The sequence below is a fragment of the Panthera onca genome, chromosome B2 (assembly GCF_046562875.1).
Source record: "Panthera onca isolate mPanOnc1 chromosome B2, mPanOnc1 haplotype 2, whole genome shotgun sequence".
Classification (NCBI taxonomy): domain Eukaryota; kingdom Metazoa; phylum Chordata; class Mammalia; order Carnivora; family Felidae; genus Panthera; species Panthera onca.
Genome location: NC_138343.1, coordinates 143,741,537 through 143,766,550, shown reverse-complemented (window position 1 = coordinate 143,766,550; position 25,014 = coordinate 143,741,537). Strand labels below are relative to the sequence as shown.

At 39.4% G+C, this 25,014-nt stretch overlaps 1 protein-coding gene across 10 annotated transcripts in view; it reads right to left on the bottom strand.

Annotated features, from left to right (window-relative positions):
- The window catches only part of MAP3K4 (mitogen-activated protein kinase kinase kinase 4), a 113,033-nt gene that overhangs the window by 40,958 nt on the left and 47,061 nt on the right, over positions 1-25,014 (bottom strand). For all 10 annotated transcript variants that reach the window (XR_013555847.2, XR_013555846.2, XM_078447544.2 and 7 more), the window contains exons 3-4: positions 18,474-19,837; positions 2,205-2,447 (exon numbers count right to left, since the gene is read on the bottom strand). Coding sequence is in view for 8 of the 10 variants with exons in the window: in XM_078447544.2 (XP_078303670.1) it covers positions 2,205-2,447; positions 18,474-19,837 (1,607 nt within the window). In the remaining 2 variants the exon portion in view is untranslated. The remainder of the gene's footprint in view (positions 1-2,204; positions 2,448-18,473; positions 19,838-25,014) is intronic.

The window sequence follows — 25,014 nt, the reverse complement described above, 5'->3', positions numbered from 1 at the left end:
CCTGAATCCTCAAGAAGTCTCCAAGTCCTAAAGTGTTTCCAACTCTTTATCAGCTCCGTTCATATACATATCTTAGCAGTCTTGATTAGGAACCAAAAACCGAAAATAAGTATTTACTATTACAGCATGAATACACAGGGAGAGTACCAGACAGGCAAACGCCGATTTGTGACAATACGTTCCCCTACAAATAAAGTTATACAGAAGAGACATCCCACACAGTAAGGTCTATTTTTCTACGATTTTGCATCATATAAGACAACGGATAGAAAACTCTCCTAATGAAACTGCTTATTTTTAACCAAAAACATAGTAAAGATTCAAATACACCTACATCCCACAGGGCATGACAATCTTTGCGGTAATTTAGTACAGTAACTACGTGATTTGTGGCCTTTACCATCAGAAGCCTCTAATAATCACGAAAATCAAACCTAAGATCAATTTGATGAAAACAGACAGAGGTCAAGGGAAAACAAAACTAAACAAACAGATGAGTGACCCCACACACTAGGCCCAGGAGGCAGCGGGACAGGAGGGAGGGAGACGGGATGAGGTCACTGGCCCTCCAGCCCTTCCATCACGGCATCTCGCTAGATTATCACAGTATTGCTTAAAGCAATGTGGATTCCATAAATACGATGTACCTAGATAGCAGAGCACTGCTTTAGCCATCTGAAATCTTTTTTTGAACAATATTTAAGGGTAAAAACTCATCTCCTTTTCTTTTATTTGTATGTGTGGGATGAACAGGTGGACACAAATACACCGAAATAGTTACAGTGGTCCTCTCTGAGGGGCAGCATCATAGGATAATTCTCATTTTGTCTGCATCATTTTCTGTACTTGTCAAATATTCCAAAATTAATACAGATTGCCTTTATACACACAAATTCCCCTTCAAACGGTTCTAAAAGTAATTACTCACTATCAGGGAGCCACGGCTAGAGTGACATCTACTAAAAGCTGTTCTGTTCAGATGTACATTTCTCGGTTAAAGATGTCACTTAGGTGCTTATAACCGAATCTTTGAATGATCTAAGCCAAAACTTGTTCTATTTTGATTCTAGCAATACTACATTCATCTAAGTTTTGTTTTTTTATTTTTAAAAACATTTTAACATAAACTACTGTTTCATCTTCATAAGAGCCCCACTAGCAAAAAGTAAACTCTGCCTTGTTTTTACCAGGTTATATTCCTGAATATTCGTTTTGTGAGAAAGGAAGTCAGTATATACCCAGGCCTGCTAAAGCCTGCTAAATTACCACTGCAACAGGTGGACAAGTGAGAGGCACGGCCACGGCCACAGCGGGCAGCGAGCAGCAGAGCGAGGGAGAGAAGAACACTCTCTGGCCGGTGCTGGGCAGGAACCCAGGAACCCAGGAACCCAAGCGGCAACAACAATGAGTCATGCCTTCTCCGAGCCACACCACCAAAGTCAAGTCCTATTCTGTGCCTATCCGATGACCTGTGCTTGTCCCCAGGTGCCATCCCATCATCCCCCTTCCATCCCCAGGGGACAGACAAGCACAGTTGACAAAAACATACCTTCCCTCCTCCCCCAATCGGAATTATTTATCTTGTATAGTGGATATCCGTATGGTTAATACCATAAAGTACGAATACAAACACTCACCAGCATTCACCGTGCTAGATACAACTGCTTCCAGCCCTTCCTGTCACCTGTGGAGTATCAAACTCCCTAGAAAATCCCATCCAAAATTGATAAAAAACAAGAAAGCAGAAGCTGTCATTACTATTTAAACCATGCAACTGTCTACACGAGCAAAGAGTCCAAACATCTCCCAGCTGCACACTCTAAAGACAATGAATGATCTGTTTGCAGGTAGCTTCACTAGGACAAGAAAATAAGTGTAAGGAACTTAAACTACTTCTCCTGAGTGAATTTTAAGCTCCCAGCCTTCAACGGCTAATGTTGGGAGGCTACGCCATTCCACCACCATCCTTCTATATCCTTCCGGAACAAGAAAGTGATGGCAGGAAGGTGAACCACAGTCTTCTCTTTGAGGACTACATGCAAAGAACGTTTGAAATTACCCTAAAAAGAGCAGCTTAACAACACCAACATGCACTCATTTTTCGCTATTTGCAACAATTTTAAAAAATCCTCAAAATAAAGACTATAAGCCTGTAGAATAGCATAATAATTGCCAACTTTTTTTAATCAGTCTTGGAAACAGACCTGCTTAATACTCAAGAGAGACGGTTCTCCAGCAGGCCTCTGCTCCAATCTTAACTTCAGACACTCATGTATGACATTCAGAAGGACTCGACAGAGGACCAGGAAGGCAGGTTCGAATGAGGGCAAGTCCATGGACTGGAGTTCATCCCACGACACAGTGCTGCATTTCTGCTCCGAGGAACATGGCGTCCTGGATAACTGCACATAATCTGAACCCCACATGGGGTCTGGAAATTCGGAAAACTAGAACAAAAATTCAACAAAAGTTACAGGAGCATACAAAAGGAGATGCTATGGTTGTGGTTGTAACTATTATTCCCTATAATTTGCTGGCAAACCTACAAAAGTCACAATTTTACAGGTAAGATAATCTTTAGAATAATTCAACGTGTTTAACATAGACCCAAGCAGTTCTAAAAGTAAAAGAAAATCCTAACAAGAACTAATACCAAACTATGACATTTTTATCAAAAAAGCATAGTGGAAAAACTACCAAGTTCATCATTTTCATCACAAATTTTATCATCACACTTAAACTGATTACAACACTTTACTTTTAGGGTTAGATACAGTACTATCCACAACTATCTCTAGACTGAGAAAACCAGAAATTATTAAAATCTGAGAAAGATTACCAGGGAGCCACTTACATAAACATAAAAACTAGCTGATTCTACCAATTCCTCTGTCCGTTGCTCTCCCAAGCTATATAAAAAATTTCTAAACTTGACCTGGCTGGTCCCACTCAAATGTTATTTGATACCCCTGGGAATCTCAGTGTCACTCCCCTTTCTTACAGTTACTCCATCCAATGCCTTATGCTGTTCCTCATAAAACAGGGAGTTTGGAGCTTCCCCACCGTTCTTAAACTTCTGGCAACATCACCCTGACCAATCAGATCCAAAGACCTTCATTTCTCCTTTTATTGAGAAAACAGAGGCCAACAAGATTTGAAAACCTCAATTTCTCTTCAATTTAAAACATCACCAATTAGAACTATTCTGCCTCATTGTCACTCATATCTACGTTCCCTGTCCTTTACTGAACTCTTAACTCGTCTCCTCTGCTCATATCCGTTCATGCTCAACACAGATTTCTGCCTTTAAATTAACACATGCTTTAGTTTTCTGTAACAGGCCAGAGTATTTAAAATAGTGCATCATTTTTAAAATGTGATAAACGTGGTTAGGGTTAAGACATGTCTGTTTAAAAGCTTTAGGCAATATAAACGCTTGTTTTTCTCTGGCGCAGAGAGTGGTACCAGATCAAAGGCTGATGTAAAGCTCTATGAAATTCCACAAACTTTCTATGATAAAATTCTAAAGAATTCTTTTGGCATTCCCTAGCGTCCCAGCCCGTTTACCCACATGCTGCAAGCTCGCTGGGAAGAAGAACAATCCCTACTTGTCCACGGTGCAAGAGAACACCGCCTGGGAGACCCAACGGCCAGACCCACACAGCTGCTGGGAAAACGTGTTCCTCCTGGTGGTGCATGGCGGGTCAATCCCTGTCCAAGGAGGAGCAGGCGTTAAAAAACTACTGAGCACTGAAGAGGAAGTGGCAGCTTTAAGGAAACCAAGGTGAAGAATCGAACAGCTGACACTGATTTCATGTAGGAAACAGAGAGAACCATAAAATACTCTACTGCAAGATCTCATTGCAGTCCTCTGGAAAAACAATTTAACAAACCAAGACTTCTATAACGAATTCAATAAAGACAGTAAGAACAGAATGAATAAAATTAATAACTTAGGCAGTAACTACAGAAATTATCACTGTAACAAAGAGCAAAAGAAAAAGAAACAGAAATTTTGGGTGAAAAATAGAGACACGGGAGTCAGATCTAGGAGCTTAACATAAGAATCACATGAGTGCAGAAAGAACAGGAGATGGAGAGGGCTGTTTGCACAGTCAAGACACCGCTAACGTGAAGAAGGAAGAAACCTATTTAGATAAGGAAGAACTCTACGTACAATTCCTTTATCTTCACTACAAAAAACCCTGAGGAAGTATAGTAAGGTCTAATCAAATGAAAAGTAAATCCAAATAAAGATCCTAAGACAAAATACCCAAGGAAGTGAGAAGCCATGAAATTAGCAGAATCTACACAGGCAGATACAACTCCAGGATGATAACTCGGTTAAAGACTATAATGCAAGTTCTAGAAAGGAGTATTTGAATTTAAAAAAAAAAAAAAAAAACATATGAGAAAAAAAAACCTGGAAAGGGGCAATAAAGTGCAAGAATGGCACTATTTGTTATTATTTCCTTCATTTATTATCACCTCCAGTGAGAAATACAGGGTCAAATATGGTATAAAGTCTGTGATCAATTCAGGCAAAAACTGGGCTGACTCCATCGTACACAGACATCAATAAAAATGCAATGTAATTACAAATCATAATCTCACTGACCTTTTGTGTGCATTAATAAACTCATTCAATAAAACTCATGTGGAAGAAAGTAATGTACAAAAATACAAGCAGCCCAGAAATTTTTGTTAAAGAATTAATGGGAACGGGGCACCCGGGTGGCTCAGTTGGTTAAGCATCTGACTTCAGCTCAGGTCATGATCTCACGCTTTGTGAGTTCGAGCCCCACGTCGGGCTTTGTGCTGACAGCTCAGGTCCCAGAGCCTGCTTCGGATTCTGTGTCTCCCCCTCTCTCTGCCCTTCCCCTGCTCATGCTATGTCTCTATCTCTCATTAACGAATAAACATTAAAAAAAAATTTTTTTTAATAAAAAAAAATGTTTTTTAAAGAATTAACGGGAAGAATTGCCCCACACAATGGCAGACCTTACTAATGAAACTACTTTATGTAAAATAGAAAAGTACTGTAAACAGATCAGCAGAGAAACATATCTAATTATCCATAATTTAATACATAAAAAAAAACAGCAGCTGAAACAGTTGGACAATAATGGATAATCTAATGTTCTAGAAAATTGAAAAATTACCTCCTTACCTCCCTCTATAACTAGACCTCATGCTGTCACAATTAACCATTTTTTTAATTATGTGGCTGTTTAGAAATTCTTGCCTGATATGAGAAACCAAAGTATGTATTAGTGTAAGTATAAAAATATGTTTTGAACATACATATTTGGAAAGACTCCAAACGTACTAAAACCTAAACACAGAACTATACATTAGGTTAAACCATATGAAATTGTCATTTTAGGCAGTCGAAATGACCAGTCATTTCTAACTGTTGACCAGTTAGGCACTCAACATAATAACAGGAATTCTGGAAAGACAGTGGTGGCAGCAGAATTTTGATTTCCCTTAGTTCCCCCATAAGAACAGACAGAACTAGGACAACAAGACACACGTCCAATACAACTTGGTGATGAGGTATTGCCATGAAGTCCAAAGTAGAAGAGATGGGGAGAAAGGACCTGTTCCGGACCCTGCAGGATCAGCACTTGTGCAGGGGAAACCCAGGGGATTACCAGGGTGTCTGATGGGCCTAAAGAGGCAAATTCCACAGTCACCAAGGACCATCCGATAGAAAGCTCACTGCTTCCATTTGAGGACTTCAGTGAGAAGAAAGCAATTTGGGCCCAGATTCACAGGTGAGGTGAAAGCGTTGTAATAGGTCTAAAGGGGCCAAAGCGGTTTAGGCTCCCCAGACTCTTAAAAACTATCCGCTAAAATCTTCTTCCAGGACAAACCTGCTAAAGTAAAATCCAACTGACCTGCAAACTACAGGAGACGTAAAGGAGCGAGAGGGTCCAGCAGTGGGAGGGGAACACAGCCAGAAGATCTCAAAAAGAAAGACTGTATTTTTTTGCAGTTCAGGAGAAGCTCAAAGCTATAAACCTAAACACGTTCTGAACTCTCTCTTTCCTTAAAGTCCATGAAAACAAATGTTTAAAAAAGAGCAAGAGGAAAGGACAGCACTAGAACCCACTAGGGCTGGAATCCATACAAGGTTATTAAGCAGAGAAAGAGTGAGCTGAACCACTATACGGACAAAGAAAACATGCCAGAAAGACACGCCCACTAAACAGAGCTGTGGCCCAATTTTCAAAAAAAATGCTGAAAGAAATTAAGAAAACCACAGAAGATATAAAAGAACAACATAAATTAAAATTAGAAGAACTCAAAGTGATAGTACTCAGAAGATAATTTTTCATCATTTCAAAAACAGAAAACAAACTAGCAGGAACATGAACACAAACAGAACAGATCATGGCTTCACAGAAACAGGAGGTAAAAATGAAGAAAATGTTATATATCAGAAAGAAAAGAAAAGAAAAGAAAAGAAAAGAAAAGAAAAGAAAAGAAAAGAAAAGAAAAGAAAAGAGAAAGGAAAGGAAAGGAAAGGAAAGGAAAAGGAAAAGGAAAAGGAAAAGGAAAAGGAAAGAAGATTTGAAATAAAGGGACAGAGAAGAGAGGGAAAGTAGGTCCAAAACATATACAGCAGTGGTTCCCAGAGAAGAAAACCAAATCAATGAAACAGAAAAAAGTTAAAACAATAAGAAATTCACTTGAAATTAAAAAAAAAAAACAGATAAAAACCAAACAAAACCTGAAATAATATATTAAAATGGCACCATGTATTCAAAAATACCAATGTGGAAAAACCAACACCAAGTAAACTAGTTGGAGTTTGAAGAAAAAGAAAACAACAACAACAACAACACAACGATCCTTTGGGCCTCCAGGTTATAAATAAATAAATAATACAGGTGAACAAAGGTCTTACAAGTAGAAACAAAAATGTATTGTCATCAGACTTCCCAACCTCCATGCTGCAGGCCAAAAGACAAAAGCATTATATATATCAAACTTCTTCAAGGAAAGAAAATATAGGCCAAAGATTTTATAGCCAAATAGACTTGCAAGAGTAAATGCCACAAACTGTTTGGAAAATTCAAGAACACAGAAAACGCTGTTTTTCTGAACCCTTACTGAGGACTACTATGGAACAAAATGACTCAGGAGACCATTAACAAAAATCAAAATATGAGTCTCAAAAATTTTTAAAAAAGCCAAAAACTTTGTATCTAAATCTCAATCTCTGTCTACTTCTCTATGTCTGTCTATCGAAACTCACACACATACTCCCCCAGAACTGAAAGGAGGGGATAATGTAAGGGAGAAAGTGTGGTCAGTAACGGCTATATTGTTGAAACACCGCAAGGATCACAACCTGGGGGGCCGGGGCGGGGGGGTGGCGGGCATATGCAATTTCTTAGCATTTCACTGGACGTAAAAGAAAAATTACTTCAAATGAAAACCTGGCTTTAAAAAAAAGGGTAATTCCAATATCCTCATAGTTGAGAACCCACAAATAACAACAAAAAAAATGTTGGGCTGGGGCACCTGGGTGGCTCAGGTTAAGTGTCTGACTTCAGCTCAGGACATGATCTCCCGGTTCATGAGTTCAAGTTCTGTGTCGGGCTCTGTGCTGACAGCACGGAGCCTGGAGCCTGCTTCAGATTGTGTCTCCTTCTCTCTCTCTGCCCCTCGCCCACTCACCCTCTGTCTCTCTCTAAAATAAATAAACATTAAAAAAAATGTTGGGGCGAGAGAGAGCAGTAAGTATATTATACAAAGATATTAATGTAAGTATAACCTTAAGGGGTAAAAATACACTTGCCATATATTAAAAGTAAATAAAGAAAACTGCATACACAGCTTATATTAGAAAATGGAAGAATAAAACATAATCTTAAAGCATAATACCTTTATCAGAGAAATCAGATTTCCTTGAAAATATATTATTCCATAGATTTTTCTCTTAAAACAAAGCATTTCTCATAACTCTTGCAAAATTAAGGTTAAAAAGCAAAACCTAAAAATAAAAAATACACATAAGAGATCTCTGAGTGGGTGAAGAAAATGTGGGACACCCACATTTGAGTGGGTATTATTCAGCCACACAGACGAATGGCGCATTGATACAACCACAACGTGGGTGGCGTGAAAAAAGCCAATCCTGAGAGACCACTAGAGGATTCCATTTACAGGAAATGGCCAGAATAGGCAAATATAAAGAGACAGAAAACAGGTAAGGGGTTGCTCAGGGCTGCAGGTGGCGGGTGGAAAGACTGGAGGGCAGCTAACTTCGCGGGCCTCGCGCAGGGATGCTGAAGATGTTCCCAGGTTACGTGGCGTTGATGATTACACGGCCCTGAATACAGTAAAAACCCCTGAACTCAACACTTCAAAATGGTGAATATCATGGTATGTGAACTCTGTCTCAATACAGCTGTTATTTTAAATATATAGCCAAAAAAAGAAGAGAATCTAATTACATGTCCAGTTGGTGGCATAACCATGAAGAATTATTCAAGCATCTTTAAAACACAGTAATTTGAGGGCATATCCCCAAAGGGCTGTTCCCTAAGGATGGGAACGTCTCAGAGAGACAGTCGTACATTCTGTGTGTCCCGATGAAGTAGTACTAATGCCATTAATCAACCAATCAATCAAGAAATCCTGAATCTGATCAAGCCACTAGACCTTACAGTCACTTTACACAGAACAAAGAGAAAAAGGAAACACATAATAGGACACCTGTAGGTCCATTTACCAAAATTCAGACTGTGGGAGACTCCACAGGGTAAAAGGCCCAGGTTGTTCAATAAACATATGGCAAAAAAAAGGGAGGGGGACTTACACTTAAGAAATATAACGAACTGTTACCTTGTGTGATGGATATTCGAAAACTGATGATTTAAAATGTTAAATGTTTTTCAAAGAAAACCAAGATAACTATGACACAATCAAAATATGAACATTAACTTGATCTTTGATGATCACAGGAGTTAATGCTACATTTTAGGTGTGACAATGGGACTGCGGCACATTTCTAGAACAGGCCCTCTTCCTTCAGAGAAATGTATAAAATATGATGATCCCTGAGCTTTTCTTCAAAATGATGGAGGAAGTGTGGAGTGGCAGTAGGTACTGGCCAGGAGTTAATAACCACTGTGCTGGGATACAGATTCAAAGGTATTCATAGTATTATTCTGTCTAGTTTTACATGGGTTTGGTATTTTTCTTAACAAAATTTTCCTGAACTATGTAAAAACAATTAGGAAAAAATACAGAACGTTTTATAAGCTTGGACTACACACAAAATAAGGTGATGAAGGCTATAATAAAAATTTTAAGTTTCTGTGTAGGGAAAAACATCATAAACAAGTTAAAAGACAGTTTGAAAAAAAGATGTAGAGCCATAATAAAAAATGAATATCCATAAAATATAAATAACTCCAACAGATCAAGATTATAATAATAAAAATAGAAAATGAATAAAATGAGGAAAAAGGAAATTCAAAGAAGACATATATGCGGCCTATAAACTTGACAACGGGCTCAATGTCACTAAAAGTGAGGAGAATGAAAGACTAAAAGGAAATTACAGTTTTTACTGATCATGGTTGCAAAACTGAGGACTAATGGGATTTCTCCTCCACTGTCAGGTAAAGTAAACATGAATAAAGCTATTTTGAAGGGCAAGTTGGCAGTGTCTATCAAAGATTTAAATGTGCATGCACAACGAGCTCACAATTCCATTTCAATTAATCATTCTTACGAGAACAATGAAGTAAGTTTATAAAGGGGAATGTACACAATACTCTTGGCTGCACTATTAAAAGTTAAGTGTCCCTTAAGAGTGACGTGGTTATAATCATCAGGGAAATGCAAAACAAAACCACAATAAGATATCACCTCACACTTATTGAATGGCTATTATCAAAAGGATAAGAAGTAACAAGTGTTGGCGAGGATGTGGAGGAAAGGGAAGGCTTGTGCACTGTCGGTGGGGATGTAAATTGATGCAGCCACCATGGAAAACAGTATAGGGATGTTCCTCAAAAAATTAAAAATAGACCTACCACCATCTGATCTGCAAATTTCACTTCTGTGTATTTATCCAAAGAAAATGAAAACACTAACACGAAGAGGAATCTGCCCCCAGTGTGTTCACTGCAGCACTATGTACAATAGCCAAGATATGGAAACAACCTAAGTGTCCACCAGTGGGTGAATGGATAAAGGAAGCGTGAGATTTTATATATATGCAAAATGGAATATTATTCAGTCACAAAAAAAAGAAGGAAATCCTGCCATTTGTGACAACAAGGGTGAACCCTGAAGACATTTTCCTGAGTGAAGTAAGTCACACAAAGACCAACACCATATGATCTCACTCATATGTGGAATGTAAAAACAAAGCAAAACAAAACTGTCCTGGGAGGCACAGGGAACAGGTGGATGGGTGCCAGAGGAAGAGGGTGGGATTTAAACAAGACAGTAAAATGGTTAAACAGGCTATGGTACATTCATATGATGGAATACCATGTAGTTGTTAAATGGAACTGAAGCACAGCTAACTACACCAACATGGGGGCAGGGGGGACAACCCATCAGTCCCAGAATAAATACAGCATTATCATTAAAAAAAAAGGAGTGCACTTGTGATGAGCACGGGGTGTTTATGGAAGTGCTGAGTCACTACACTGTACACCTGGAACTCGTATCAGGCCATGTGTTAACTAACTGCGATTTAAATAAAAACCTGTTAAAAATTACCTGTATCACATAACAAAGACATACATTTATATAAGCACCAAAAAAAGTCTACAAGATCCAAACCAAAGGATTTAGTACTCTGAGCAGGATAAGCAGCAACTTCATCTCTTTGTATATACACTCAATATAGAAGTAAAACAAAAGAAGGCACATCGTCTTATAAAACGAAGGAGCAGATCAAAATACAGCTGACCCTTGAACAGCAGAGTCTGAACTGCATGCCTTCACTTACACACAGAGTATTTTTGATAAATACAGTACAGGACTGTAAATGTATCTTCTTTTCCTTATGATCTTCTTAGTAACATTTTCTTTTCTCTTTATTGTGAGAATACAGTACATAATACATCTAACATACAAAATACATGTTAATTGTTTAGGTTATCAGTAAGGCTTCTGGTCAACAACAGGCTATTAGTGGTTAAGTTCTGGGGAGTCAAAAGTTATACACGCATTTTTGACTGTGCAAGGGGTCAGCACCCCTAACCCCCATGTTGCTCAAGGATCGACTGTAGTCTTTGTGTTAGCCTTCAAAAGTTAGTTTCTACGATTCTACACCAGGGGCCATGTCACAGACTGACATGCCCACAGGGCCAGGTGGGTGATGCCAATGGGTGAGCGAGGGAAAGGTGACGGTAAGAGAACAAGAAATGATGGGCACTGTGGTCAGCTGGAACCCGCCAGATGCTACCACGTGGGAATGCAGGCCCAGTGGCGACAGACCTCCTCCCAGGACTTTAAGGAAAACAAAAAAATCCAGATATTCATGTAACATCTTGTAATTTTTTTAAATGCTAGCCACTAAGTCAAAAAATACTCAAAGCGCAAGGCGGGACAAAATATAAATTCAGGAGGCAGTATAGTGTAAGGATTAGGAGCACAGCTTTACAGCCAGCGCTGGGTTCGCGTCCTGGCTCTGCCACACCGGGTGACGACCAAGTTACTTGACCAACCCGCCTCCATATATAACAAGTACTCAGTTAATGGCAGCTACTAGCCTTGCTGCTGCTGCTGCTGCTGCGTTGTCATCACGGGATCCAGTTCTCCACTGCAAGCTGATGAGTTCTCTCCTTTGATCTTTTTCATCTTACATCCGGTTTCACTCAGTTGGCTCACCGCAGTCAAAAATAACGCAGAACAAATTTCTATCTTCCCTCAAGTAAGTATGCTTCTTTTAAGAAAACAGAAAACTTATAAGCAAGTGAGCAGTATGTGTTCATTGGCTTGCCACTTACTCAATTAAAAAGTTTGTCATTAAAAATTTTTAACAAAGGGGGTGCCTGGGTGGCTCTGTCGGTGGAGCATCTTCGGCTCAGGTCATGATCTCACGGTCCATGGGTTCCAGCCCCGCGTCGGGCTCTGTGCTGACGGCTCGGAGCCTGGAGTCCGCTTCGGATTCTGTGTCTCCCTCTCTCTCTGCCCCTCCCCTGCTCACACTCTGTCTCTCTTTCTCTCTCTCAAAAATAAATATCAAAAAAATAAAAAATAAGTAATAAAAAAAAGTTCGTGTAACTTTACTAATGCAATCAGACAGGTGATGACTGAAGCAAATGAAAAATTAACTACGATAACTGTATTAATGAACACCGATCTGGAAGGCGGGGGTAGGGGAATACCGTAGCCTACTTAGTGTCTCCCACGGGCTTAGTCCGAAGCGCACTGTGCTGGTCCCGCTCCGTGTGAAGCACGTTGGAGGGTAAAGATGTCGATGCTCATGTCCTACCCCAAGAGATTCTGATTTGCCCTATAACCCAAAAGGGCAGGAGTACGTGTATTTTCAAAAGCTCCCTGTGTAACAGTGATGTGCAGCCAGGTCTGGACACCATGCGCACAGTTTAAAGTCAGGGATCCAAGAGTCCTGGGTGTAAAGCCCTCCGACAATCAACAGCTCCTGTGATTTGGAGTAAGTTACCTACTCCCCTTATTTGTGAAATATGGAATGAACACCACCCCTTCCTTGGGTTGTTGTGCCTGGCACAAGGCAAGACTTGAAAACAAGTAGCTGTTGTTGCTACATGTCCTAGCTTCTACAGGCTTTGTCCGCTCTGAATACAAAAGGCAACCTCTCCAGGGCTGCTTGTGCTTATAGGAAAAGTTAGCATAATTATATATATTCTTGGATCATAAGGCAAACAATATTTTTTTGGCCATTAAACTTACGATAAATACATCATCATTTCTAACTCAAAAGAGAGTTAATTTATAAAGTAACCAAAACTCCTCCTTAGGATTTGAGGTAATATGCATGGTAACATGCAATGAGTCAGGCAACTAAATTTTTTTATACACTAAAGTAAAAATTTTCATTTTATCTTTCTCTTCTTCCGAAAAGGTATAAATTTCAGATGGTAAAACAAAAAGGAAGGAACAGAGAATAACCATATCACAATCTATGGCTCCAATATTTTATGGGCATTTGACATTTTAAAAAATGCACAAAACTCACAGACCTATACAACACAAAAAGTAAACTTTATGGTAGGTAAACTTGAAAAAATCAACTAGGACACTGGGGAATCCCAGGACAGAAGGCAGACTGAGATTAAGTGAATCTAGCTTGGGGCGCCTGGGTGGCTCAGTTGGTTAAGCGACCGGCTTCCACTCAGGTCATGATCTCATGATCTGTGAGTTCAAGCCCCACATCGGACTCAGAGCCTGGAGCCTGCTTCCAATTCTGTGTCTCCCTCTCTCTCTGCCCCTCTCCCACTCATGCTCTGTCTCTTTCTCTCAAAAATAAACAAACAAACAAATAAATAAATCTAGCTATGTTGCAAATGTATGCTATAACCTCACTGAAGAAACTGGAGGAAACTGGTAACCTAACTAACTGACTGGTAAATTCTGTTGTGACACTGAGACTAAAGACAAAACAAACTGTCCCTAAATGCTGTACTCTAGCTGGCCAATTTATTCCTCCCAGGGGTCCTGGTTAGTGCTTCTGAAACCACTTTACACGTATCCTCCAGCTGCACGAATATGCCAATGAACTGCAGTCACGGGAGCCAGGTTTCCCACTGCCAGTGAGCAGAGGAGGGAGGCTGGATGAAACTTGTGGTGCTGGATTTAGACCGCAGACATCAACCGGAACTCATGTTTATTTTCAACAGACAGACAGACAGACAGGTAGGTAAGCAGATAGACTGATCGATCGATCAATCGATAGAGAAGGAATTGCAGATCTGTGCATACACGTGGGCTGAAAGACGTACCTATATTTTCTAACTCTATCACTGAAGGGCATGGAAGAATGACACCTGACAGTAACATCCAGGGCCCAGATCTTCATTTCTAAATACCACACTCCAATAAAAGGAACCAGAGCTCCTCGGGGAAACGGCTGTCCTCAGGACCACAACAGGAAAAATAAAGGATGATGCTTTAAAATAAGAAACTGCTCAAAAAGCAAAACCATACAAAAAAAGATGCAGGCATGTCAAAAGGGCCCAGAAGCCAACTGAAAGAGTTCCGATGGCTAAAGCAGCAACAATCTGAGCAACGAAACAAAGAACAATATTATTAGATTACAACCCAAGAAAAAAATAAAAATTTATGACTCCACACAGAGACATAAATAAATGGGAGAGAAGAGGTAAATCTTTCAAACAGAAGAACTGCAAATAATACATGTAGATATTCCCTCCTCCTGGAGGTGGAGATTCCTACAGGAATTCCCCTCCCCTTAAATGCGGGTTCCATTTAGTGATTCACTTCAAAGAATACAGCATGGAAAGGGAAAACTGCTAACTTGTGGAGGAACCTGGCAGACACCTTCACGGGGTGATCCAGGTTAACATGACCAACGATATTATGATGCCATGAGAGTGGCATTCGCGCCCAAGCCTAAGAACCCAGTCTACTCTTGAGAAACCATCAGACAAACCCAAATTCAGGGACATGCTACAAGCCACCCAGATCATGAGAAACAAGGGAAGACTGAGCAACTACCACAGATCACAGGAGACTAAGAAGATGCGACTAAATGCAATGTGCTGTCCTTGACTGGGTCCTGGAACGGAAAGGGGACGTTAGTAGAAAAATAGAAACCCAAATAATGTCTGCAGTTAGTCAGCAGTATTTTATACCAATGTTAATGAATTGATTTCGACAAATATAGCAGAGTTAAGTAAGATGTCAGCATCAGAGGAAGCAGGATAAAGAACATAAATGAAAACTGTACTATCTACGAGTTTTCCAGAAGTCTAGAATCAACTGAAGATTACAAGTCTTTAAATTTAAAGATTCTGAAATATAATAATAAAATTTTAGAGAAAAACTGCTTTATAAAGCATGTTGATAAGCCAAAGGAAATTAAACATAAGATCACGTTATTCATAAACACTAATTATAAGTAACTTAATCACGAAGAATAAAAATACAAAGACATAGTCAAGAAAAATCAAATATCATGAGTATATTTCCTCCTTTCTACAAAATCCTTCGACTATATTCATTACTATTATCACATAAGCCATAAATACAGTGCAAAGTAGAAGATATGTGTTGGGTACAACGTGTGGCACCAGATGGTCAAGATGTTTCTAACAATTAAGAATGAAAATAAAACCGTCTTTAAACCTAAAGGCTATACACTGCTTAAAATGTACCTTGAAAATGTCTGAGTATTTGGCAGAGATTGCAGAGATAAGAAGGTTAAATACACTTTAAAAATAAAAATATAAAACAGTCTAGCCCATATTGACTTACAGTTAGCTTCTAAAGAGAAAAAAAATTTAACAAAACTTATAAAAATTAATAGTTCATAGTCGGCTTCTATAGCATTTTACTATGTATACAAATACCTTTTTAAGCCTCACAACAACCCTGTGAGGTAGGTAGTGAAGTAATATTATTGCCATTTTACAGACGCAAAGGCTAAGGGTCCGAAAGATTAAGTTATTTACAAAGTCATGTGGTGAGAAAGACCCACACCAAGGAATGGAATCCAGTCACTTGATTTCAAAACTGCAACTCTTCCTCCAAAATACTTAGTCAAAGTCTAAAACAAACCAAGAAGGTAAGTCTATATATAGTCATGCGTATACATACACACCTCCCCTTATAGAAATGATGTTCCTCAAATGGAAATAAAAAGAAGTCTTCCTTTCCCACGGAGTTAATTATAATTCTGGGGCCTCATCTTTTATTAGTTTGGACTGATCTCTAATACAGAAGAATTTCTACTTCAGCTCTCGGTTACTCTTTCGTTCTTTGACAAACACATTTTATGACACAAAACCTGAAACAGCAGGGGCTTCTGTACTCCATTTTTGTTGTGAAAAGCAAACACTATCCAAAAAATTCTAATAAGCAGCCTTTAACTCCCACGCTTTATGAGCTCTGAATCTGTATGTCTCCTCTTTTCCCTAACAAGGATAACCTTCTCAGTTACATCTCAACTGGTCAAACCGAAGGAAGGCAACTGTGATGGGAACCCATCTGTACTCAGCTTGAGTTCTAATGCAAAATGTAGTGCACTCATCACCCATTCTCAGCCTCTTTCTTGTTCCAACACATCTAAGGGACGCAAAGCTCTACTGTTAGCATCGACAGTTCACTGCCACGGAGGATCCCCAAGGGAGAGGGAGACAATCGGGGGGCGGGGGGGAGGGGGGAGTTTAAAGCAGTCGTATGAAGCCCCCACACGCGTCCTGGGGCCCTTACCATGAGCCCCCCTCTCCTGTGAGATCCACTCAATTAGAGGTGAGGTAATGCTGCCAGAGCCGCTCCATTCATATCACTTCAAAAATAGTGCTTCACAATAAAAGTTAATCATCGACCCTGTCTTGCCCACATGTGTCCTCACTGGAACTGACCCACTCCAGCCAAAAACCTAGACCAAAGTCAGCCATTCCCCATCTGAAGTATCTGGCAAATCCTTATTCCGTATTTAGTTTGGTTCTACTGATTTTGAAACCTGCACTATAATGAAATCATACAAAACAGTGATTCAGGAGCTCAAAGGGAAAAAAGTCATTTGCCCTAATTAAAAGACGTACATAAAAAATCAGAGTTAAAATACTGTCCAAAGAAAATCTCATAACAAATGCACTTTTAAGACATCTAATTAAAATAATAATCAAAGTAAACTAACTTCTTATAGCTACAAAGTACTGATTCCTTTTGCAAACATCTTGCTATATTATGTTAATGTCTTACCCCTTCTCCTAGAGGTTCACGATCTAGTTCACGAACAATAAAAATCTTACAAACTGAGGCTCTCGTCCACTGTTTCCGATTATAAAAAAAATGCTGTTTTATCACCTCTCACTCCAAAGCAAGCCAGATTGTGTAAACTGAAGTTTAAAAAATAAAAATAGGGGTGGCCTGGGTGGCTAAGTCAGTTAAGCGTCCGACTTCAGCTCAAGTCTTGATCTCGCGGTTTGTGGGTTTGAGCCCTACGTTGGGCTCTGTGCTGACATCTCAGAGCCTGGAGCCTGCTTTGGATTCTGGGTCTCCCTCTCTCTCTCTCTCTGCCCTTCCCCTGCTCGCTCTCTCTCTCTCTCTCTCTCTCTCTCTGTCTCTGAAAAGCAAATAAAATAAAAAGTTAAAAAAAATTTTAAGAATAAAAATAAAAGGTGCATACATACATATGTACATAGCTACTAAAACTTAGAATCGCAACCTAACACAGGTGTAAGGGATCTCAAAGATCTGGGTGTTTCTGCTTTTAGCCAAATGAACATGCAAACTCACCACAGAGAAAAATTACTCTTTTGCTCTAAAGAACAGTATCCAATACGTGCTACTTTTTAGTCTTAACACCCTTAACAGTGAAGAATTTGAGACCTCAAGCTATCAAAGTGAAATTTGTACTGTTTTCCAAACGCTTTTTCTAGGAGGCATATTCCTTTCCCAGAAATCTTCACATATCAAACCGCAGACTTGATAATCATGAAGACTTCCCTTGAACCTCCATCATCTGCGCTAATCACTAACTTTGCCAAACACAGAAGTGAACTCTTTTTTCCTTTGATCATTCTTACATTTCTCCACAACTCACATCTCTTTAAATAAAATACAGTGGGCAATGGGGCGCCTGGGTGGCTCAGTCAGTTGAGCATCCGACTTCGGCTCAGGTCATGGTGTTACGGTTCGTGAGTTCGAGCTCCGCATCGGGCTCTGTGCTGACAGCTCAGAGCCCAGAGCCTGCTTCAGATTCTGTCTCCCCCTCTCTCTGCCCCTCCCCCACTCGCGCTCTGTCTCTGCCTCTCAAAAATAAAGAAACACAATAACACACAAAAAAATTAAAATACAGCGGCCAAACTGGACACACTACTCAAAAGGGAGTAAGCTATTTGCGACGAATACAGAAAGAACTATATCCATGACCTTGGATGCCATATTCATTTAAAAATATTTCAGCATCATGTTGACTTTTTTACTGACTCATATTCAGCTTGTGGTCACCCATGATTGTGGCTTTCTTCCCTCTTTATTTATACCTAGCCTGTCCTTCTCCATCCTATATTTATATGGCTGGATTTTTTCTCCCTCCACACACCACCTTCTACTTAATTCACTGAATTTCATACAGTTTTCATAGATCCATTTCCCCATTTATTTCAGTACTTGAGAGAAATGTTTAAATCTGCAAGTTACAGTAACTACCGCTTACACTTAACATATCGAGACTATGAAAGTACCAACAATCAACGCAACACCTTGCAATAATGGAACTAAGGACAAGAACGTACTAATGCCTACCAGAAACCTACCTCCACTGGATGGTCACTCTTTACCAGTGCTATACGTGCCCTTTGCAAGGAACCGTCCATCAGCTTGTGAAGTCTTAAAATTAACTTTCTCAACCCCATTTGCTTCAGCGCTTTGTCTACAAATGGTCTATAAATAGAAGTCAGACAGTGTCTACTAAAGCCTGCTTCCGTGCTGCAGTCTGGCGCTCCCCAGCCAACAGAATCATCCTCGGACCCCAGCCGCTCAAGCTTCTTAGACACGCAGCCCTGAGAACGGATGCTGAAACGGCGGTCAGCGGGCTGTGTGGGTTCCGGGGCCCTTGGACCAGGGAGCTCTTCTTCTTCGCTCTCGTCCGCACTACTCTCCAGCCCTTTCAACTCCCCTTCTGTGTCATCACCCTCATCTTCCGGCTCGTTGCCTTTGGATGATCGAGGGGAAGGGATTTCAAACACTGGCCAGCCAATGTCTGACAAATTCTTGATGCCCAAAACAGTGCCCATAATCCTTAACTTCTGATTTAGGTCTTTTGTGATGTTCAACCACAAACAGAGCGCCTGCACCCTGTCTTGGAAGTCTTTCGCAGCATATTTTTCGTAGTCCTTTTGAAGAGCCTGCAACGATGGATAAAGTGCTTCTATGTACTCCAGCAGCTCCATTATCCGTTTCACCTGCTCGAACGACACCCTCTGGCGTTGGAGATGCTCGTGATATGTTGAGTAACCCACAATCTTTGTTCCACGAGGGGCTCTGCGCTGCCCTTCTACTGAAGTACCATTAAAACTAGCTCCATTTCGAACAAAGGCAAAGCTCCCGTAATTCACTTTGAAAGTAAGGATTTCGTTGATAATATCTGGGATGGCTTGACGGGCTGTATACAAAAAGAGGTCCTGGTCATTAATGGTCCGTCCTGCATGCCAGGCTTGTAGCTCTAACCAGATGAGTTCGTTAGATCGGTTAAACCAGAGAGCAGACGTATTTTCCTGTCCTCTTTGCTCCCTGTCCTTCTTCTTTGAGACCGAGGTAAGCTTTAGCAGAAGTCGTAAAGTCTCAAAAAACTTCAAGCGATCTGCCGGACAGTCAGTCCTAGAAGTCTGGCGTGCAGTTCTGGCTATAGGCATGGGCACGGATACCGGAAGCTTAGCGTTGCTGCAGCCAAGACTGAGGTAAGGCTTATTAAGATCCACATCTGGAATTGATTTTTTGGGCAAAGACCCACCCACTGAGTCCAACATGAACGAGCACTGCACATTTTTCTTATGGTCGCGCTCTGTTGTCCTAAGAGCTGCTCGGATCTTTTTCTCCTGCTTATAGCTGTATTCTTCCACATTCTCCACAGTTTTTCCAGTGTCTTTGTGTGGAGGCTGGTTTGGCGCATTCATTTTTTCTATTTAAAAACAAACAAACAGAACATTATGTTACTCTAAAACGTGAAGCTACTCTCGGTATCTTCAATAAAACTGATACTCACATATACTTCTTTTTCAGGCTGTTACTGGAGACAAAATCACAGCCATTTGCTGAAAATTAAAAGATTCAGAATATATGCATCTCTAAACCTCTAAAAAGATTTTATCCATCTTCCCTGCTTTATTATACTTGCTATAGTCTCTAAGAGTCTCCGGTGGTAGCCTAGAACAAGCTGTCTACCTCTGTGCCAAAAGTGCAGTTATACAGGGAGAGAAATCGTCAGAAGTTAAGCCTTCACCTTACAAGAGACACAGCACAGCAGATCTGACAGAAACGTGGTTTAGAAAACACATCCAGGGCCGCCTGGGTGGCGCAGCTGGTTAAGCCTCTGACTCCTGATCTCAGCTCAGGTCATGATCTCACAGTTCGTGGGTTCGAGCCCCACATCGGGCTCGGTGCCGATGGCGTGGAGCCTGCTTGGGATTCTGTCTCTCCTCTCTGCCCCCCCCCCACCCCCCGCTCATGTACGCACTATAAAAATAAATAAACTTAAAAAACAAAACAAAACAGAAAACACATCCAATTCTCCCCTTTGCCGTAAACTAAATGTATTAACTCAGAGCATATCACATAAGTTTTCCGGGTCACTTTTCTCATTTGTAAAATGAAGTAGATTGAACAAAGAATCTTTAGGCACTTTCAGATTATTTTCATAAAAAACGAAAGACAAACAATAGGCAAAAATGTTATTCTCCTCCTTGGTTTCTTCTTTCCCACAAACAAATGAACGATAACATTTTGAATTTAGCATTAGCAAAAGTGAAAAGATATAGACTAAATCAGCATCACTTACCTGTACCGGCATATAAAATAATTCAAAATTAATGCAAAGAAAGTAAACACACACTTTTTTGTCAAACAACTGTAGAAAGTTCCATTAATTTAATTCCCAAGCTTTGAAATGTCCCGATTGGCATTTCTGCCGCTACCTTGCCGAAATCCCTTCACTCTGTCGCTTTGCAGACACAACGGTCTCTGGGTTCTTTCCTACTTCCCAAGTCACTCCTTTTCAAACCCCCTCCTTGCAACTTGCATCAGAAAATGCTAACGTTTCTCAGAGTTCCACTCTTCTGCCTCTTGTCTTCCTTTCCCCTCCCTCGGGGAGCTCCTTCACAGCCACTTCAGAGATCGAAACGCCCAAACCTAAATCTCCAGCCCAGTCTCCCCTCCACACCCAGGATATACTTCGTTTCATTGAATCTACGATACACATTCTCTATTTTAACATCTCTGAAATGAAAATATGTTTCACAATTAATAATGATATGAATAAGTTTTAGGAACAAACTAATAGCTTTCACTTACATTTTCTCTTTTATATATATATAAATAACATATATAACATATAACATGTATATATGTATATATGCATATATAACATATACATAAGAAGAATAAATAGCTTTTTTAAAACCTGTGTCTAAATATCAGGAAGTATAAAAGGGTTCTTTCAGTAAATAGAAAATAAAAATTCTAAGTATGAAAACACATTGCATCATCAATTGTAAGCATTCTTTTCCTTAACACATATTATATATATGTCTTTAGACTGGGTGAAATACGGCATATTTATATGGGTTACAAACTAGTAGACCCCAAAATCAATTCACTAAAGAAAATTAGTTTAAAACCAATTTACCTTCTAATCAATTTAAATGAGAATAGTTTTAAAATAAGAATTTTAAAACAAATATTCCTAAGTGCAATATTTACATTCTATTTACTTTCCTTTATGGTCCATTAAAAAGATTTTATCTGTCTATATGGATTTTTGCTATATTTTAATATAAAAACTATTATTTTTAAATTACTGCTATTTTTTAAGCGATATAATTTTTAACTCTGGTTTTGATCTACTTTACTTCTAAATGTCTTAAAACTTGTTATGCAGTCCATTGAAGAAACTTCTTCATAATTTTGTTTCTAGCTACAAAGGCCTATCAATGCTCATTCATAAAAAATTTGCCCAGTCCAGGGCTTTCTCTCCTCTGCGATGTTTTAGCTGTGTCTTCCATGTCTTTATCGACAAAGCACACGCATACATCCATCTCTACTCAGGAGAACAACGGTTACTTGAAAGCAAAGCTAACAAGTGCTTCCAAATTTAACTCCACTACTCTTATTTTTCAAGATATGAATTTATACTATGTCACCATGAACATCATAGCACACTGTTTAAGACTAGAGCAAAAGATACTGAGTAATTTTTTACTACACTAAGTTGGAGGTGCCTACGGGATAGCCGTGTTGGTTGGAGATATCTTGTAGGTGAGTAATACGGGTCTTGAGTTCAGGAAAGAAATCCAAAGATACCGATTTGGAAGTCATCAGTATATACAGACGTCATTTACTACCAGGAGAGTACATAAGAACATCCAAGAAACGTGTACAGAAGAGAGGCAATGCAGGTCTAGAAGAGAATGTTTTTTTGGTACGTGCATCCAAATAAATGGTTTTGAGTCAAAGACATCGAATACTTAAGTAACAAAAACCAATTTTTTTAGCTTAGGGTTTAGGATCCTAACAAGACTTCATGAAATGATGCAGAGTAATGTAACTGATAATGGCCAGAAAATGTTTGCATATAGTTTATAATTTGAAAGTAATAGTGAAGAGTGAAAAAGTATTACTTGGCTTATACAACTCATAAATGTTCTTCTAATCCATGATTTAAAGATCCTAAGGAAAACAAAGGGTTAACTGAGAGCGGCTGGAATGGTTTTTCAGAACTCCAGAAGACTGGACTATAAACATTATGTCTAAATCTATGCTGTATTTTCTAGGAAGCTAATCTTCATAGCATGAACATATTAAGAGGTAAAACTTCTCAGCCTTGATCTTTATTTCAATAATTAAGAGGACTTAAGACCAATAAATGCCACAATCCCATGTTTCTGTATAAAAGAATCAAATTTTAGTAGCATAAAAAGCTAATTTTTGTAGATTATATAGAAATCTTGTTAAGCTTACCTCACAGCATACAAAATGGTTTATTACACAATTTTTTTTTAAATTTTGTGTTTACATAAAGCAATGGCTTATTATTTGGATCTACAATGTGTGTAAAGAAAAGCAAATTGAGAAAGGCACAAGATGGAACAGAAAAGCTTTTTTTTGTTTGTTTTTGAAAACAAAAAACCAAGTTGATTTTGAAAAAAAATACACAAATGGAAACTGATACATCTTAATTTAAAGGTTTTTTTACCATTTACTTATTTTTGAGAGACAGAGACACAGCATGAGCAGGGGAGAGGTAGAAAGAGAGAGAAAGAGAGAGAAGGAGAGAGAGAGAGAGAGAGAGAGAGAGGGAGAGAGAGATACAGAATCCAAAGCAGGCTCTAGGTTCTGAGCTGTCAGCACAGAGCCTGATGTGGGGCTCGAACCCACGAACCACAACATCGTGACCTGAGCCAAAGTCGGACACAACGAACTGAGTCACCCAGGCGCCCCTGATACATCTTAATTTGAAAATGATTAATTTAAACTTAAAATAGCCTTTAACTACTGTGGGGGAAAAAAATCAATCCACTTTATCGGTAGCTATACTTTTTGAATAATGTATTTGTGATGGACAGAGGAAACACAAGCCTATTTCCTAGCAATCAGTGACCCGGTAGGCCTCTATGAAACCATAAGGGACCCATCAGTTAAGGGAGATGTAGAAATAGTAGGTGTTGAGTGGGGAGGAGTGGAGGAAGGGGGGAGAAATAAACTGCAAGTTTAGATACAGTTCATATTCCCAAGCACTTAATATTTTGTCTTTACCCAATCTGACATGAGTATAAAACTTTTAATAATAACTTAAAAGCCCATTGATAATAGACAAGTTTCTTTCTTTATCTAGTTTTCTGTTAATACTAAATCCCTTTGCAATTAATAAAAAGTCAAATACAAATAGTTTCTGAAAAGGAGAATAAATCAAAAGTATACAGAATGTATTACATGAAAAAATTCTAATTATAGTATTACAAAACTAGTTCATAATAACTTAAGTAAGACTAATGGAACATCTAATCTCCTGAGTAGCTATAAATTAAATGGTGTGATTTGGTCAGTGCAGTTAAAGTGATCTTCCAGATAGTTACTTTTTCCTTTGGCCAATCACCAACAATTCCTGCCTAATGAGAAGAATATGAAAGGAAAAGAAAAAAAAAATTATAATGAAACCCAAAGCAACCAATGACAAGCAATATGGTTCACTTGTTTAAACAGAAATGAGACATTCAACCGAATTCTCCCACCATCCATATCTAGAACTGGCTCGTTAGAATATATAGAAAATGTATTTTTTATCAAGTCCCTGTAATACTTAGGCTCTCCCATCTGTGCACTGTCCAAATGCAAAGCAACGGCCTTCCTCAAGCTCTCGGATGAGTAAGCGTAAGCAGATGGCTGCCCCTTACCTTTAAGTGGGAGACGATCATTAGAGCAGTGACGTCCTGGGTGATCACACAATGTCAGCAATCTGCAGGGGCTCAGAGATGGAATTCGAGGTTCTAAAATTTCGGTCAACACTAAGAATCACTTGGATTCTTGCTAGAATGCGGATTCCTGGGCCCACCCCCAGTGTCTCTGATTCAACCTGGCTAGAGCGGCAGCACATCGGAGGGAAACACTGCTTTCTTCAATCCCCTCCCTTTCAAGGTAGAAGCTGTACAGAGACTGTTGTCATCTTCACAACAACACTGTGAGGAAGACCACCATGGAACACAGAGACAGACAGGAAATGTCAGGACGGGGATCCCGACCAATGTTCATACCATCACTCCACCGTTACACCTGTCACAGGTGCTCACGGACCAGCACTAACCGTCCCAACGAAAGGTTAGACACTGAGGGTCGTAAATAACAGATTATAACAGGTGATCCATAAAGGCTTGAAGTAAGACCACATGCTTGACTGGGGCCTTAAAGAATGGAAGGAGCTGAAACAAGGGTATTAAGAAAGTCAAGAGCATCTTTGAAGCCAGAGAAGATCAAGAAAAAAAGGAAGAAAAGAAGAGAACTTGGCTGAACAGTAAGTCTGTATAAGGGTAGCCTGGAAATATAAATTACAACTTTAACTATCAGACTGAGTTTAGACTAAAGAGCTGA